Below are 20,599 nucleotides of genomic sequence, written 5' to 3' on the forward strand. Positions count from 1 at the left end.
TTCTCAAAATAGGAATTTTTTTTTTATCGTGTTTTTATTATATTATTGTAAAATGTCCCTGAATTGATCAACAAGTGAAAAATTGGTAAGTTCCAAATAAATATATTTAGCTTTAGATAATTTAATCAATCGAAGTTAGAGATATGACTGATTCGAATGAAAGTTCATCAATTTTCTAATTTTTTGTTTTCGAGTTTGCAAACGCTTTAAAGTTATATTTAAAAATAACTTTATACTTTATACTTGGTTGCCAAATTGAACTCTGTTTACGATAACTATGTAGAGTTTTTTTAACTAGGAAGTTTTTGTTTTCATCTATACTAAAGAATTTTTTGCAAGGGTTATTATTTTTAGTCTTTGAACATTAAATATAACTTTAAAAATCCATAGAAATAGAAAATATATTGAAAATCCGTACGAATAAAAAAAATGCGATGCTTAGAAATGCAAAAACTTTAAGAAGCCATAGAATCATTATTTGCTCAAATGTTTTTTTAGGGAATATTTGATATTTTTATTATCATGCGACTATCAACCGAGTAAAAGATGATTATTTTATCATTACTTCTAGTAATTTTCAAGTTTCATTAAATATTCTTAAATAAATTATTCAGTTCTATATATTTTTTAAATAATATAATTCTTCCGTAATGTTCTACAGAATAATATTTCAGTTACCATGAAAATCTTCTAGAGAATATTCATTCGTTACATCACTAGATATGCTTGATGAAAAAAATTTTATTTGTTTCACAAACAACTATATACATAGTAGTCTGTGTAGTGATAATTTAAATAAAAAATGGCTGATATAGCAGCATGAATTATGTGCAACCTTAGAATTAACGTTGAATAATATTCAACGTTAATTCTTATATTATAAAAGTAAGTTAGTTACATAATATAAAACTGCGTTTTAATTGTTTGGTGTTGATAGTTTCTCGGAGCAATTTTATTTTATAATCCTAATAATTAATACTTTAAAGTCATAAATTATATTAGTCGAAAACAGAGCGAAAAGTTTAAAAAATTATGTTGTTCGAAATTAATTAGTTTTCTTTTATTAAACACATTATAAGGCCTCCTAGAGACTTTTGCCGATGTAATAATGAAAATTTGTGTGAACTATTTATTTTCAAGAGTCAAACTTATCATAGGAACAAAAACTCTTGAAACTTTCTTAGAACAATTAAGTTATAAATAAATTATTAATTTTAATTAATTAGATCAATATCCACCACCTTATAATAATAATTATTATAACTTATAAACTTTGTTATCTAATTTATGTAAATAACATATTTGCATAAATTAGACAACTTAAAATAATGTGAATTTTAGTCATAAGTAACTTAATATTAAAAATACAACTTACTTAAATATTTGCCCAAGCCCAATGAAGGCTTATATAGTTCATCCAATAAAGGTGGACACTCAGGATCGCTCTTTAAAATGACTGGAGATGCAGTCCTGCAGGAAACAAGCAAAACTGCCAACAAAAGGAACAAAGCTACTCCTAGACTAGCGGCGGCCATCAGTTGCCATTCAGCATGCCTTAAACTGGCCGATGCTTCTGGTGCTGATAATTTAGCAGTCACGTCATCGTCCTCCTTCGCCCAATCGTTACTGTTATCACTAGAATCCGCCATGACAACTTCGAAGGTTGTAGTTTCTGTTGCCGGCGCAAAAGGTTCAACGGGCGTTGAGTGAACTGCACTCCTAGTGTCTAACATTAAAGTTGGACTACTGGACATTTTCACAGAGTCATCAGCTCCGCCCAAAAGTGATACCTAAAATGATAAAACATTCAAATAAAAATAATTTAAGTAAAATAATTTCATTTATTAAATAATTATTTACAAGTAGGTTCAATATTAACCATTTAAAGAGAACTCATTATATATAATGAAATGATAACTTTTGAAGTGAATATACATTTTTGTAAATACTGTAAAAATAAGGAACTAAGTAAAATCACTAAGTCATTGAGTTACCTACACTTGTCCTCCATTAAGATTTTATTATTCCATCCCAAATACACACCTTAAAAGCGATCTTAAGCTATAGTTACGGAAAAATGACAGTCATGTATTTTAGTTTGCCAAATACTTAAAATGTATTACGCTTAAAAAAAAAACAAAGATATTCCGTTGCTGATATTTTTCGCGGCATCTCGTTATAAAAGTATGTTCATTAGTCTAATCTCACCAATTGTTGAACTCAGAGCAAAACCTATCAAATTAAAATTTTTATCAAAATAATTAACATCGTAACTTAATGTGTTTTAAAACAAAAACTTAGTTTTAGAGCATAATTGATTAGATCGTATATTTTTTTTTCGCCTGGAATATTTATTTATTTATATATTTTGATGTTATTAAATTTGAATAAAAAAACAATTTGTACAAATAATATATATACGTAAGATATCAATGTTATTCCAATGATACTAAGTATTATAATAAACTCCAAAATTCTTCATTAAAACTACAACTACTGAGAAACATATTTATTTTGAGTTTTGACGAAAATTGGCAAGTCAATTTACTAGGTAATGTATACGGTGATTACAAAAGCATGAAAGTCTGACCTATATAATATTTTAATACTTTGTAAGGATACTCAAAGTAAACTTGTGTTTTTTTTGTTTATTTGAGAAAATTTTCTTATGCGTAGAATCGTTTAACGTATAAGAGGAAGTTTAAGTTAGAACTTTTTTTTACAAAAACAAGAGTATATTTTCAGATTAAATATAAATAAGAAAAGAGATATTTTGATATCTAATTAAGATTAATATTTCACTTAATTAATAATTTCTGCAGTTAAACGAATTATAAAATTTACTTTAACAACAGCAACTCATTACTTAGAATTAAATTTTTTGTCTGAAGAAAATAATTCATATAAAAGAACTACAAACGAATAATATATAATTTTAAGTTGGGAGCTGTTCGTATCGTTTAACAAAAAATAAATAGAATTGCAAAATAAAAAATAACGTAAATTAAATTAGCATGATGTGCGTGTTTTTCTCGAGATGTGTAGAATTAAATTTAAATAATTACTACTGTCAACTTGTCATTTTGTGTTTTGTAAATTATTTTAACGATTTCAAACTGTAATGATTTATTTTACATTACAAAACGATTTGCCTCCTTCGATATACTTTGCTGATTATTGCATAAACAAAATCATTTTAAACACTTTCTCGACCATGTAATGAAAATTTTCGTTTCTATTATTTTGCAAAAAATTAATAACGGAAAGTTAAAAAATAACACGAAACAAGCTGCAATGATTTAAGTTATATTCCTAAGGAAAAAAAAACATCCGCACACGGCAAAAAACAGGCATTTTTGGCCAGGAAAAAATAAATTGAAAAAGTTTTTGTCTGGGACAAAGTTCTACATTTAATACTTCTTAATGATATTTATAACAGAGCTGCAGTGGTTGTCAAAAGAAGGAAGAATTTCCAATTTTACGAGCCATTTAACATTCTTTTCTTTTATTATTTTTATTGTATGGTTATGTCGTTAAAAATCCGCTAATACATCACCTCGGGGTTACAAAAGTTAATAATAAAAACGAGAGTAGAAAAATATCATGTCAACGCGGTTTCCTTTGTACGTTCTACTTGAGATATGTCACCAGTCAAGTGAAAAAAATAATTTATACATTGTATTTTGAAAATATCTACGAACAGGATTCACAATGTTTCACTATGAAACAATGTCTAATGCGATGCGCAATTTCAATTTGAGGGTAAAGTGATTCCTTTTATACAACTTGTCTAGTTACGTTTCGGCGTTTCTAAATAGGATTACTATAATACCCAACGTTTTGTACACTGCCATAAGCAATTAATAGTTAGTCTTGTGTTTGGTCAATGGATTAATTGGATGAACAATGTGCCGTCACTGGATCTATGCGAACCACCAACTAGAACTATGGGTGTCGAAGAAGAAGGGGAAGAAAGCCCGTGTAGTGCGGAGCCGAGAACCATTGTGGTCGGTGGCCATTATCCCATGGTTTTTTAGTAGGTACTGAGACCGCGATGATGGGCGTAACCGGATGTCGTGTAATTGCACACGGACACTACAATTTTTCAAGTAGAAAAGGGGCTGGTGCTGAAGTCGCAACTCAATACCGGTCCGAGTTATAAGAATATAACGTAATAAGTGTGAACCCTTCAATTAAAATTGAAACGCTCCAAAATGAACGATGAAGACAAATGCAAAACGATAATAAATTTCATTTCTTTTTTTTAAGGTAGTAATTATTATCACGCGTCAAAGATGCGCCACTGTCGAAAAAACTGTTAGTTTCCCGCATATTATAATATTAGATTACCAGAGTCGCGTGATTACTACTTAATGCGCTTTTTACTTTATAAATCGGTTGTTTCGAGAAATTAATTGTTATAAATTAACTAAGTTCTCAGGAACTCAGTTGTATTTATCCCACAATAAATAATATACATGAATATAATACTACAATAACTTTAAGAAAAGAAAATCGTTTAACAAAAAGTATCGTTATTAGCTGAAGTAATAAAATTAATTGACTCATAACTATTAATAAATTATGATCATTTTGTATCACGAAAAAAGATTATGAGTGTTCTGTTAATACAGATATAGTATTTATAGCATTCCGTCATGCACATGAAGTACCTAACATATCTGATCTCTGACCACAGACAGACATCCTAACCACTAACATCAGTACAGCACCATTAATATGTGATTGAATTTAGTATAGTAAATAGTTACAGAATTCATTTCATGACTTCCGTTTTGAAATTAATAAAAATTGAAGGCATACACATTGTTATGTTTATCACACCATATACTATTGTATTGCCAGTTGAAATAACCACTACGAGTTCTCGTCACAATCTTTTATCATAGCGTACTAAAACTCTTCTTAAAAAAACTTTGAGAAATTTTTCAATTAGAATAACAATATCACATGACGCTTGTAATTAATAGTGAATAACATTGACTGTTTCAAATATGGTATAAATGCGAATAAAATAAATGTGTTAAACACAATTTGTAGAATAATGAACTTATTGTGATTTTAATTTTTATTCTGACGATAATGATTTGCAATTGCTAAAGTGTTGTTCTCATTAAATATTTTATCATGTTTTTTGCGAGATGAGTTCAAGTGAGCTTTTGCTTTATAAGTGTAAAAATAGTAGTTTAAAGTGAAAAGAGAAAAGTCGTGTAAATATTAATTCGTAACAAACATTAGTAAAATAAAAAAATAACCTAGAAATTAGTTTTCTTTAGCAACGATTGACCAACATATGTGTTTTCAAAACCTTGTGAAGACACGAACTTAACCGCGTCCATTTTTCAGTAAACTAATAAATACACGAGGAAAAAAAGGAATTATTTAAATATTTATTTTCAGTTATTTAATAAACGTGTTTAATTAACGTAACGAATGAAACTAAATTAACGTCAAGTGAAACATTACGAAAATGTGACAGTGTTTTTCTTTAGACCACAAGCGCATCAAAATTAGATTTACAGTATATTCTGGCCACCGTCGAAGTCAAACCAACGCAGTGGTTCATTAAAGTCCAATTGCATTCTGCCTCCTCCATACCTTTAGAATTAGTTTATAGACACAGAGTTTGCATTTTATCTATGTGGTCAAAACTAAGAAGCATACACAAATGAACACTTACGTTATGAGCCGTATAAAATTTTTTTTTCGATACTAAATTATGAAAGTATTTCAACAAGAAATTATTACTTAGATTCATAAATATATTCGTTTTATAGAAAACAATAAAAAACTTGACTTAGTAAACATTTTATTAAATTTAAATAAATATTTTTCAGATTTTAAATTAGCTAAATATTCTCAAAGAATAACAAAAATTTATACAGACTGAGTTTTTTTAACTCAAAATGTACATTTCAATTCTAATATATTGCTAAAAATGTACTCACTCAATAAATTTATCACGAAAACTTTATTAAATATCACTTATTGTAGGAAACTAAAAGGCAAAAATTTTTAACAAATTTTAAGGATTTTTTATAGTACAACTTCATTATAGTAAATAACTAAGATCTATAAAACTCAATTTTCAAAGGACCGCATAGTTAATATATTAATGTACTCGTTAAGCATTTCTGATAGAATCGTTTTATTACCAATCGGTATGAATATATGATGTGTGTCTAATAATTTGAACTCACATTTAATTGCCTATTTCCAACTCAAACAGAGATTTTATTAACTACACTACATATTTATTATTGTACTTATACGGAGGTTAACGCGTTTTTAATGTATCACGATAAAATCTTCAATTTTGATCTTAGTGACGCATGGCGGTCATGCAATAACATTATTGTGGTATATATGAACGCAAAGGTTGAGGAACCAAAAGTGTCATTATCGAACGAAATGCTTTAGTCGCTACAAAACGTACCAATAAACAGCTGCTGTTATTTCAATAATTTATTAATATTGGACACTTTTATTCATAAAAATATAGCTATAAATTGTGTTTATACAACAGCATTATTTTGGAACCCGTCTGAGCTTTGTTATTCTATATAGCGAGTGCATAATCGGCCAACCTTATCTTTCGTTATTTGAATAATACGATTTTGACACGAAAAAAGTGAATCAAAGCGAAATGGCTTGACAATAGTAATGACACTACAATAATGTGCAGAGATAAGTGCGACGTTGGCTTTTTTCGTGAAAATAATGTCTTTGGCTTACTTTTATAGACCGAATTGCATTAAGTTAATCAAATGATTATGTCGTAGTCGCCGACGCTTTATCAGCAAAATCTCCTCTAAATAAATTCCAGCGGTCACAAAAATAATTATTTAAAAGGGGAAACATTGCCATTACTTAATGTAAAATTACAATAGCCCAAAAACTATATATTGTCTCTTTCTTTCAAACAATGTCTTATCTTTTTTGTGAACGACATTCACCTAAAAGCTTTATATTCTTTCGGATATTTTCCAATATTCTGTATTCAATCATCATATTGTATACAACAGACTCGATATGTACCATCTTCACAGCTACTGTAGTTCATTGTGCCCACGTGACAAAAATCCACTACTTCGTCTTTTTATTGTCTTTTTTTACATCGCTTCATTATTTAATCATGTTCACCTACCACCTACAGTGAATGTGTTTGGAATTCGCTTGGATTATTGAACCCAACCTCTCTCTGATCAAAAATATTCATGCGACAGCGGCCACGTTGCGACGTCAGCCAACCTGTTATTAACTCAGTGATTTATCACGGTCGAAGATTTACAATAATAATAATAATAACCACATTTAATTATAACAGAGTGCTGACATGATCTATGGCGGCTACAACTCTCGTCGTAGCCTGTGTGATGATTAAAAAAATGCAAAAAATAATAATCTTAAAACTAACACATAACGTGCCGGAATGGAATGAATTAACAAAAAAATCATGTGTAGGATGCTCATGTAATAATTATTCTTAGACAGTATGTTTTTTTCAAACTCATAGGGTATTAAATGTCAACATAGCAGCATGATCGTATACTCGTTTTGTCAATTGTAGTGTCCTAGTAGCAAGCTTTCCGTTGAATTATATTTTTGTCCAAACGTTTCCGTGTCACCCATATAATTACCATCTCCCGACGATGTTATCGCCTCCTCATTGTTATCTAACTACATCAGAAATTAACACTCTGGTCCTTGAAGTGTGTCTTGTAAGCCTTTTGATGTATGACCAATCACACCAAGCGTTCATTCGTGGGTTAACTGATTTATAATTTATTAACTTTTACGTGTAACGTGGTGGTAGCTAAAATTCATACAAAATGACTTAGAAAAATCTCTCCTGTAACTTAATTGTATATGAGTAGAACAATAAAATGTATTATTCAATTATGATAAAATAAATACAAAAAAAAGCTATGGAGTATAGAATTAAAATTAACTGGCTATAAATGAGCGTTTTTGTTATTGAACGCGACAATATTTAAAATTACGTACTGACATATATTTTTTGTTTTAATTCTTTAAATAGTTGTTGAGAGTTTCGGCAATAATAGAGCTTATCAGACGCCACTAGAGAAAACTATCATAAATCTCATTTACTGTTAAACAATTTTTTTTTTACAAGGCTATTTCTTCTTTTTTTATTCAATCTCTCTGGGACTATCATTTAAGCAGGTTTTTTTTTGTATGGTCGATCGGAAGCGGAAACTCTTTGAGGATTTATTACGACTTTTGGTGGTAAGCAATCATGATCGGTAGCCCGGATCTTTACGCCGTCTGCAGGTCACGTGACTGACAATACGGTAGATATCTTACACTTCTTTTGTTTTCGACTTTATTTCACTGATAATACCCATTGAAACCATCGCGATACACCATCTCGCCGTCATTTTCCCCTATTGACTAAATATCGATAATGATGCACTACATGCTCAGTCAATCCATCCATAGAACCCCTACGATTTTTCTGGTTAACCTTCCGGCTTTTACGCGACAATAATAAATTACTTAAGGCTACGATAATACCCTAGGCTATTACTGCTTCCGCACAATTTAAGTTGAAATAATTATTGTGGCTCCAACGGGTTCTAAAATTCATCGACTCTTCATTGCTATTATTTGTTGTATTTAAAGTGAGCGTCACAACTGATTTTTCGAACAATCGTGGGAACAATTTTACTCTTGCGCTTATTATTCTTACGATTGCAATCTGTCACTCCCAAATATTTTCCCAACTATATTATGTAAACAGTCAGAAAAATGACAGAACTCTGTTAAATCACACCTGAACAACAGTATCCGTATTGACCACCCTCGCTTTTGGGGAATATTGAAACAATACATATTAATTTAAGCGTAGAACAATAATGACCGATGGACCACGCAGGTGATGCACGCAATATTAGGTCATCCACTGTCAATGTGTCTCCTTGTCGCTAACATTGAAAACCACACCGTGAAGCGTTACAGTACAACACGACCCTAATTAATGTGCTTAATATATATACATTATAATAGATGTGATATACTGACCTGTATGAGATAAGCGGTGTCCGGCCACAGGGACAACGTGACGCACGTCGTATCCGTAAACAGGTTGCCCTTCAGACCTCCACCGACGATTTCCCACGTGACCAAGTAAGCAGGACGGCGTACTTGTCTGGCGTCCCATGCCACTTCAGCAATCACCAAAACCTTTTGATGGATCATAGATACCTCACGCAAATTCCAAGCTTCCGTTGAATCCGAAGAATCACCACCCTAAAAATAAAAAAGGGGCTATAGATCATTTTATTCCTAGTGGACTATATTATTAGTAAATTGTTACATATTTATTTTAGTCAGTCGCATTAAAAATCTTCTTTTATAACCGAACAAAAATATTTCAGACGAGCGTGAAAAAGTTATTTTCTGAATTGGAATAATTTATTAAAGAATTAAAAAAGGGTCATATTTGTTTTATGGGCGAATCCAACCAAATAATTCTGTTTGGGAGTTTTACAAGAGTTTCTTTTATTTATTTTTTATAAGTTTTTCATCGTGTAGAATCAGAGTATATAATCAATGGTTGTACGAGTAAAAAACGTCTATTTCGTCCATATACCATATAATCAGATTGTAATACAATGACATTTGTACACTTGAGTTGTATGAAAATATAATAAAAACAATAACCTACGTGAATGAAACTTAATAAGAGCATATCAAAGAAAAAGACCCCTGTTCCGTCTTAGTCTGGTAGATCATTTGACGAAGGAAACATGAAAAATCTTGACCCAGCATTAATAATATTGTATTTTGCTGTAACTGAGAAAATTTATTCTTCGCTCACCAAATTGCCAAAATCTACGTTTCCCGATTTTTTATGAAGGATGTAATAATAATAACATCTCCGAGTTGATAGTATGATGTATGAATAAAACATTGTTTATATCGTATAAAAACTCAGTCGTTATGGATATAGCGTTGATAACGACGCAGCATGTGGAAACAATGATGACTTATTGCCTTACAGAGACCTCCATCATCATTATTCGTCATCTATCAGGTATCGATAAAATACCAAAAACCTTTTTTAAAGGAAAAATAAATTTTTAACAGGCCATTAGCAATAAAAAAAAGATAAAATGAAAATTGAACTGAGTACATATTAAATGAAATAAAAACCGATTTCAGTTTACAAGATTCAAATTTTTTCATTTTCTATAAGTAATTTAGATTTTTTCATTTCAGACAAAACAAGGACAATTATTTTTATTGACAATCATATTTTTATTTATTTTGAGTTATTTACATTCCATAATCATCCCTTTTATCCCTTAGAGAGAAAGAGTATAGGTATTTTTATACTGGTAAACGATTGCATTTTTTTATATTTTACTATTGAAAATATAGGAATTAATAAAAAAATAAAAAATACATTTTTCGATCGTTAAAGATATATACAACTCAAAATATAGTTACATTATTTTAATGGAAATAAAGGTCACAATGTTGTCAAATAAGATCTAAAAGGATAATAAAAATAAACCGTAAATAATAACGATAGACCGTTAACACGTTTTTACTTTTTCAGTTCTTAGTTGTTAGCCGTCTTTCTGAGATTCAATCATCAGATTAAATACCGTTGTCTTGTACCTTTTATACGTACAAGGAAACAATTTTCTATTACACGGTCAATGGCGCCTGATACAAATCGCGATTTTACAATCTTTTAAAAGTATTTTTCTTTGTTTAATAATTTTATTTATTAAACTTGAGTACCATTGCGATTTAAACAGCTGCCTAAATTGTGATGGTCGAAAGGAGGAGTTTCGTTTTTCAAGAAGGCGTGCGTGTTTTTTTAATTAGATTAAATTGTACAGCGTATAATAATAACGACGAAAAATATTACCGTGACGGACGTAGACTAGAAAACATAAAGACTGATGATTATATTAATAACATTTGGATAAAGTGAATAGAGAGACATTGCAGGTGTTCAATTTCACACGCATTTGTGTAATATTTGTACAATCTTATCCTTATGATGGATAAACAGGGTCACGCTACGAATTTCACCAAACATATTTTTCGTAATTGTTTAATGAAACTTTTTAATTACACATATCCGAGAAAGCATTTGATATATTCTAAAATCAAGTCTTTAAATTTTATGTTATTTATTTGTAAACTTATCACTATACTATCATACATAATATGAATGGTGTGTACATTTAAGTATTGCAAACTTTTTTCTATCAAATTAAGTATATTGCTTTTGGTTAAATTAAGTTTCAGTTAAGCGATAGTATAATAATGATGTTTCCCTCGTAAAAGAAGTTTGTTTTTATTATTATCGGTTTTTATTTTTCATAATTTAAATTTACTACTCAATTTGCTTGGGCTAATAAGAGTTTTTAGGATAAAACATAACAATGTCGGCGTCTTTTACATCTTCTAATTTATTCGTTGAATATAAAATTATGTCTATATTCATTAGACCGAGACGAACAGTTACGTCATTGTCTTAGTTGTTTATATGAAATTACCCACAACTCGCTATCCTAAAATAATAATTAAAAATAATCGGAAAACCCTATAGAAGTCAATTATGTAGATATTACAATAACTATTCTTTTACGAAGAAAACAAAGTTCGTATACGATACGATTGTTTGTACCCACATAGATATTTTAAATAGGCTATAAAATAATGATATTACGTACACAAAACAATAATCAACGAAGTTTTTAATACAATTCAACATATATGATGGGTTTTATAATTTTTTCAATCTTGAAAATTATCGTCTTTTGTTATCGAGAATACATAATACTTCCGAGCTATGCTCGGAATGTGCTTAATTCATAAGGAATTTAATAATATTATTAATGGGAAAAGAAAGAAAAATCGATTGTGCACTTGTTATAATACCACCAGGAAATATATAGAACTCATTTTTTCCGTTACATTTTGGGGCTGTCACGTACGCATGCAAATGAAGAAAATGAAAGCTCCTCTCGTCATCGTCATCACAGCGGACACGTCGACGTGCTCTGGTTAATAATATTTATACTTCCCTACATTCCAAGTCATCACATCAATCCAAAATAAGGTAAAGATCAACTATCTACGCCAGCGTGCATCTGTCCTCATCAATCCACGTCCACACGACCAAATACACACGTGCTTAGACATTATACACATAGGCTGCTTGCCGTTATGCGACGGTGACTTTGAACTTTAAACATGTATTCAATTAGTCGTATAGAATTTTAAGCGTGTAATCATGATTTGTCGTAAGCAAAACAAAATAAAAGTCAACAATCTTGGTTGTCAACAAGTGTGTCGCTAAAAAATTGTTAGAAGAATTACGACATGGAGACTACTATGGTGGGCCTTTCGAACGGAACGTTAATTATTGTTTTAATGTGTTTTGCTGGTGCATTTTTTGGCTTCACTCCAAACCCTTCTATTTTCGTCTGGTAATTTTTATTGCTGCTATTTTGTTTTTTTTTTTACAAACCGTAAAAACACCGACATGTGGTATACAATGCAAATCGAAAAGTTCTTCAATACTACAGTACTATCACGAGTTATAAAACAACGATGTGCACTCCACTAAACTCGGTGACTTCAATTACCTACATGTATTAACATAAAATGTTTGGCCAAAGAAAACAATAAAATATTTACCATTCTATATTACGGACGGCCTGTACTATAGCTGAACTATGACAGAGCACTTAAAATTCATTAAAATAATTCAAGCGAGATGTTTTACTTACCATCAATCTGAGGGATTCCTCTTGAGGCTCCGACCGAGCAGCTAACGGCAATCGGATACCAAGAATCTGATCGCGGCCTAAACTTCTAATGATAATATCTGCATCGCGGAGATCTTGCGCCGATGGACCGGCAGACTTGGAAGGTGATAAAAGGGACATTGCGGAGTTGATTTCTGTGGTAGCAGAGATGTCTAACGACGAATCTGGACTGTAGATGGTCATTAGGCCTTCGACAGAAACGGCTAACACGCGGACTGTTGATGGGGCGGTGGTTTTTGGTAGCCGTAACTTGTAGTCGGCCGTCTGTCCCAGTTGTGACCACGTGCGCCGGGTGCCTGGCTCGCGGCGTCTCATTATAACATAAACCAGTCTGGAAGAAGTCGTGTCGGTTGGCTTTGGCCACCGCAACGTTCCGGCGTCAATCATAAGGGTTTTCTCGCCTCGAGCTTCAACCACTGGACTGGGTTGTGACGAACTATGCCAGTTGTGGAACGAACAAGCTTCTTGACAACCGGTGTCCTGTAGGAAACAATTCATTTAATAAAATATAGTTATTTATGTAATTATTCGACTAGAGCGACATCATTTATATACAGTTCGTACATAATATAAAATAACAAAAATTAATCACTTATGGCTAATATTACTTAAAAACTAAGAAATATTAAAAATATTCAACTCAAAAAGATACAAACAAATTACTGAATAATCGCGGATACGTATTCCGGGAACAACGTTACCATTATCAACGCAAATTAAAAACTATATATGTGTTTAACGTACATAATAAATTAAAAAATATATTAATTAAAATACATATGTTTTGCTAATTTTCGAATGGTTATTGCGTTAAAAAAATATTTTAAATTATAATCATTTTTTCCCACATGATACAATGTTTGTTTTATCGATTGCAAGCTTTGCATCAATAGTTTATATGTGTCGTTTATAAAATTCTTTAGATTAAACAAGTAGTGTGGATAATGACTCAAGTTTCGTGACATAAACTCTCAAATTACACTGAATAAGTTAATTACAGAGAGGAACTCCATTGTTTCAATGGAACGAACTTACGCAAAAGATTTATCCGCTCAACAATGGCCGTTACTGGAAACTTTATTATGTACTTTTATGCGTTAAAAACTTTCGATATACCGATTACATTTTAGTTCTTATTAAAATACAAATTTTAATCGAAACGCTTTTTCGGGCTTCGGTTTAAATTGCAGAAGAATAAATAAATAAAATATTTTATATCACAGTCGAGATAAGCCTGCTTAATAGATTTTTTTATTTTTAGTGTTTATATTATATTTTTATAGCCTACTTCATTTTTTGCAATTTCATTTTAAAGACAATTTATTCAAGGCGGTAATAACTACAACACAAATATTTTTTTTTAAGTCTTACATAAATCACGAGGCGACAACACTAAAGAGAAATAAGACAGAATATTTACGGATTATAACGATATTTTTAATGATAACGAATGGCAGAGGAATATTTCATAGTGACAGCATAGGATAATCTGGGATTATCGAAACGCTTGGGCTCATAATGTCAACGATAATAGTACCACATGATATGCGATTGGATAGTTGCATAGAAATATTATTGAAAATTTAGTTTTAAACGAAAATTAGCCATTGCACGTCCTGGCTAGACTGGGCATAATTAATTTACACAAAACAACCAATCACCCTGACGGTAATTTCCTATTAATATTTATGAAAATCAAGAGTCAATTACTACAATTATTATTATTATTATTATTATTACCAGTAGGTATTGAACCAGCCGTTTTGTTTTCATAATTGTTTACAACGCCTAAGGACTTTTACAGGAGACGAGCACAGGTAATTGTAAAAAAAAAAAAACTGCTGTTATAACTCTTTATGTAACCGGTGGATTTCCTTTACTTGAATAGCTAACCTACATCAAACATATCTCTGGAAAATTATGTATTCTGATACTGACGCTGAACAGTTCTTTTAGTTTGATCTGAATTAAATGAGATCCGACATTGTAATAGAAACTCTGATTATAATTTTAATAAGTGCAAAGAATACGAGAGCATTTGTCGGAGCTTTCATCAAAACATACGACGGGGAAGTTGAGAGAGAAAGGATTATTCATAAGGTATCACCTCGTGTTCGTTACAATAATAATAATAATACTCCTACAGACTAATGTACAGTCATTTTTCACTAAAACGTGAGCAACATAACATTAACAATAATAACATTGTTTATACGTCGGGTCATTATTCGGTTGGCAGCTTCTCCGTCGTCCGTTTAATTTTTGTACATGTTAGACGGTTTTGAAAAAAAAAAAAAGAAGAATAACTGCTACCACGACAGCTACAGCTTAGGCGGGTCTTGACGGCAATAAATAATATAAAATCCAACAAGGCGTTATAATTGCCAATTTTCCGAAGAACAAAAACGCTATCGCAACGCTGTCGCGGAAAAGTCGAAACCAAAACAATAAATGCGATTTATGGGTCGGACAAAAAAAAAAAAAAACACTTGATTTCAAAAACCGATATTTGCTTGGATTGTACGAAAGTATATATTGCCACCATATCCGTATTTATTTTGGCAATAATACTTCATGGTCGTCAACAAGTAATACAATACATGTGCCGAATTCGGTCGACAATACTACAATGATATTATATTACTGCATTGTTATTGCATGTAATTGTATAATGGTTGACAAATTTCAGGACGGACGGAGATTTCTGCATCGGATCGCAGAATTTTATCTATTTAGATTATCTTTCCGCATTGTTGTACGATATCAAAAAGCTGTTTTCTCATATACCCGCGGGTAGCACGACGTCGGAAAAATGTATACTTTGTATGTAATATACATACCCGTACGACAGTTTGTCTGGGCGCACAGACAATAATAAAAAATACAGCGCACAATCTGAGACGAACAATGGTCTCTATATTGCTGGCGCTTTACACATGCGCGCTCATGTCACGATGCTGACAGATATGCATTCAATATGTCAATCAACGGACAATACACTTTTTAATATATAGCAACGTAACAACAGCACACATAAATATTATTGTACTAGTGTATCAGTCGCAGTTATATGTCTCCGTTACATAAACACGTGATACAACTTGATCGTGACATTATAGTTGAATCAAATTTCACACCCCGATTGTGCTACAAATCTCCTTCAATGACTAAACAGTCATTTGAACAACATTCAACAATGGGTTTTCCGGAATTTTAAGAAATTCTGGATTCGTGTGCATTTGTATAAGGACAAATATACGAAACGAAATCGAACCAAAATTATTTTGTTATCAAATAACATTTCGATAAAATAAACATATTTCACGTACTCTTCACGACCCGGGAGGTTTATTGTCTTTTAGAGAGTGATATTTAGATCGATTTGAGAATGTGGGTGGCTTTCTCGAATCTTTTCTCTTCGCCCTGTTTATTATTATCCTGGCTAAGATATGTTGTTTTATAATCATACAGAATACAAAGACTGTTTAATAGAGGCGTCCAAATGAAATAACGCAAAAGTGAAAACTAAAAATGATATAACTGTTACGGTGAAAATGGTTACGAAGGTGGTTTTATCGAAGTACCGCGAAATCAACATTAAACTCCGAGTGGTCTTTTATCTAGTGCAAAAAGGTTCACCGCAAAAAAAAAAGGTAAAGAAAAGCAAAACACACAAAAGACTATATTATAAATCAACTGCAGCGATTGAATTTTATATACAAAACAATTGTACCAAAGAAAAATATGAGCAGTGGCGTTTTATTGGAAAATAACTTTTCTTGAAATTTCAATAACAGAAACAATATGCCCCTTGGGTTACAATTTATATTACAAACGTTTCGGCTTGAATATCGAATATATTGTAATATTGAATACAATATCACAACTTTTGAGGTACATTTGCCCTGTAATTATTATTCTTACTCCAAATATATTCCGTTGATCTCGTTTACGATTGAAATTCTACGAGAAATGGAAATCATACAATGGACACCCGAATAAATGACTAATATTATTAAACTCAATTCGATAGAAAAATATCAAGGGTTTTGAAGATATAAAAAATTTAAAAAATACAATGTTTCCATTTCCGGAAAATCAATTTTTATGCCACACAGTATTTAAGTTCAAAACTATGCTTTTGAATAGCATGTGTTATTATAATTGTGGAGTCCTGCGGATACGAAAAATTACCAGAAAGGTCGTCTTATATTCTTGTGTATAAAAAAAAAATAAATAAATACACACTCGCACCACTCCCAAGAGCAGTCTATACTTGTAAAGCCAACGTTTCGCCACACCAACCAGCAGCTTAACCCATAAAATCCGGTGCTGGTGAAGTAGAAGATAACAATCGTCGAATATTGTAATAACACATATTATAATGTACTCGGTAACAAATTGAATTTACCAGCTGAAGTGGCTGCTGTTTTACGTTGTACGCATAAATTCATAATTATTCTGTATACTGAATTGTTATTATATTTTGTCGGTTAGCTGTAAAGTGTTAGCAGTGAGTACAACGTGGACATGTAAACTTGCCGACGGCGCCAAGCTGTTATTTTCCGGGTAAATTCATTCGTTTATCATCATCGTTGTGTTAGTGTGTGTTAGTACATAGGCTCTCGTCACATAAGAGAAACCAACAGTAGCCGTTAGAGCTTACCATTATGCGTTCTGATGTAATTATTAATAATAATATTACATATTTTTACATTTTACTTTGTACGCCCTGCAGGCTTACACGCGGTCTTACTGAAATTACCAGCGCTGGAACGATCGTTTTAATTTTAGAGCTTATAAGAAAAAAGAAAATATTATTACCAGCGTAGTATGTGTGTTCACATTGTAAAGACGAGGTACGTACGAAAAACGCTATGAATTATTCATCGGAAACGAGAAAGCGCTTACCTATAACACAGAGTTTTGATATTTACACGTTGTGTATTTAGATATTCCTTCGATTCTGTCATTTTATACACAGTGAAAACATCTCAGTTCCTTTCACACGAGTCACTCTTGTTCAATACTTTGCTTGATTTTTATGCATACTCGTTATAATTATCACATTGTGTGTAAAATACATTAAAAAATCCCACAATAGTAGAAAAGTTATGATATAAATATCATTAAGCATTTTCTAAAAGAGCTTTTAAGGGTTAACGAGTAACATTCGTACAACCGTTGTGCCATTGCGTTACTCTTTGTTGTACACGGAGATTAAAAAAGAAATACTACCAAAATGGAATTTAATCACGTAGGAAATTATTAAAAAGAAAATTATTTCAACAAAAGAGTAAAATTTTATTTCAACGAGTTTTATTTCGCGTTGCAATAATCGTATTATAAGTATTTGACTTGGAAAACTCTTTTGAGATTTTCTGACTATAAATTCTATTGTTAATTCAATAAAGAATCATTGTAATTTATTCATTTATATCAAATTTAATAGAATATTTAACAATGAAGTTTAAAGTCATTTAAAAATTACTGAATGCATTTGAAATGGACTACAAGGAAATATAATTTGCAGTATTACTTAAACATCAAATAAAATCATATTCCAGCAAAATTAACTAAATCCCACGAAATAAAATCAATACAATAAAATATTATACTTCCATACAATTTTGAATTATGAATCTAATTATTATGTTTTAATAAAGTTTTGTAAAACTTTTTACTTATACTTCAGAAAGGTAATGATTTAAATTTTAAAGAATGAATCGTAAAATGCTTACATGTGAAAAACTTTTATACGTAAATGAGCCTTTTAGTTGGGACGTAGTAATTTTTGCCTTTTTTCTAAAAAAATCATGAATTATTTAAACGTTACATACACCTCGGTGTGTGCATCAAATGATAGTAGCTATTTGTTATACCAATTATGTCAATGAGATTCAAAACTACAAAAGTATCCTGGATCAAAGACTAAATATTAGTGTTAGTTGTATATAAAGTAATCGAAAAAATGAGATAAGTTTCATTGACATAAATTTTGGTTAAAAATAAAAACACGATATATATTAAATTGGTAAAAAACGTAAAAAATAAAACTAAATTCAAAGACTAAAAAACACTACTTAAATTAGTTCACAGCACGGCAAGAATTAATATTTAATAATATGACATTCATTTTGTAAACATTTTATTTTAATGAAGAATTAAACTAATGAAAACAAAATTATTATTAACCACTTATTCAACGTTAATGTTTAATGCTACGTAATGACTAAATTGCATAACTAATAAAAATGAAAATTAATTCTAGAATTGAAATCAACCCTTTCGATCAAAGTTTATGTGGACGACACGTACTTTACGTTGATTAAATGCTTTTGTGAAATCAATGACTTTTAATAGAGACAGTCTATCCCTTTTATTGGTATGTAATCCTTTTATGAGTTTTTGAATGATTGATACAAACAAATAAAAAATAAATATATTTATTTATTCAAAACCCATTTACCATTACGATTGCGAAATAAAAGTAAATAAAATAATATGAATATATTTTATTTCTTACATACTTAAATTACTATTTATTTAAGTAACCATAAAATAATAAACATTTTTTTTACTAATTATTTTGATGTTTATTTATATACATGATTGTAACCAAACACTTAGTTTACTTATGATAATGAATAAATATGTGTATTCATATATTGTATAAATATATGCAATAACATATTAAATAATTAAAAAAATATAATTATTTTATTTTATAATTAATAACATTTAGTAAAGTTGAGAATATTTTATTGTAAAAAAATTAGAGCCAAAATGTAAATATAAAACTATACAAAATCCAAAAAAAAATCATTTTCAACAATAATTAAGTGATAATTCATGTTTTTTGTTTATTTTTTAATGGCGTTATAACTTATTTATTTTATTATTAAAAACTCAAACAAAACATTAATGACCGCACGTATATAGTACATACGGGTTGTAACAAATATGTTTTTTTTATTGTACCCAAACACAATAAAACACATATTATATTATAAAGTGTTATTTATAAGGGCATGGAAAGAACGCTCGTTCTTTGCTAATTTAATACCTCCCGTCAGCAACAAATTTTATACAAAAAGATTAATCGCCCACTAGTCATTTTTATTACTGTAATCCAAAAACTAGTTTTTCTATTTTTTAGTAAACATTAGACAAAAAAGCTATAAATGAGGCTTTCGAAATAAAGATTAACTTTTTTTTTTTTACTTACACATTTATTTTCACAAATGCTCTTCATGTTTTTGCCTTTGGTCTGCAACACCTCGCAGTATTTCCAACACTGTAAAAAGCAAAATGATTTTTAAGTATACTTTCTTTAATATAAATGAATAACTTTTAAAATAAAACAAAAATATTCTAGTCACTAATATAACTAGAATATACCTTAGAATATAAATTGTGTGATGGTAAATAAATTTATTCATTATGATAAGTAACAAATCGCAGAAACCTTTTTATCATTCAGAAATGTTATCACCTACTTGAAAGTTTTTATTAATGTTATTCGTTTTATATACCCTAAGCCACACGAGAAACGTACTCGCAATCGTTGAATTAGTTCATCGGATCTTCTACATCCCATCTCGTATATATACTTCCATTTTATAGAGATAAAGAGAGGAAAGCCGTCCCGAGAGATGACGATCGAAAATATACCCCTATTGTTGATCACTGCGGTAACACATACTAGCTACCTAAAGGGGAGTGAGTTGTCTGGGATTTCACATATAAGAAAAATT

General features: G+C 30.4%; 1 protein-coding gene across 3 annotated transcripts in view; it reads right to left on the reverse strand.

Annotated features, from left to right (window-relative positions):
• LOC126903014 (uncharacterized) overlaps window positions 1-20,599 on the reverse strand; it is a 63,766-nt gene that overhangs the window by 1,495 nt on the left and 41,672 nt on the right. For all 3 annotated transcript variants that reach the window (XM_050680919.1, XM_050680909.1, XM_050680898.1), the window contains 4 exons: window positions 20,071-20,139; window positions 12,804-13,322; window positions 9,067-9,294; window positions 1,376-1,790 (listed from right to left, as the gene is read on the reverse strand). In XM_050680919.1, the coding sequence (XP_050536876.1) occupies window positions 1,376-1,790; window positions 9,067-9,294; window positions 12,804-13,322; window positions 20,071-20,097 (1,189 nt within the window). In that variant the 5' untranslated portion in view covers window positions 20,098-20,139. The remainder of the gene's footprint in view (window positions 1-1,375; window positions 1,791-9,066; window positions 9,295-12,803; window positions 13,323-20,070; window positions 20,140-20,599) is intronic.

Source organism: Daktulosphaira vitifoliae, unplaced genomic scaffold, assembly GCF_025091365.1.
Source record: "Daktulosphaira vitifoliae isolate Bord-2020 unplaced genomic scaffold, ASM2509136v1 Scaffold_1, whole genome shotgun sequence".
In the NCBI taxonomy this organism is placed as follows: Eukaryota; Metazoa; Arthropoda; class Insecta; order Hemiptera; family Phylloxeridae; genus Daktulosphaira; species Daktulosphaira vitifoliae.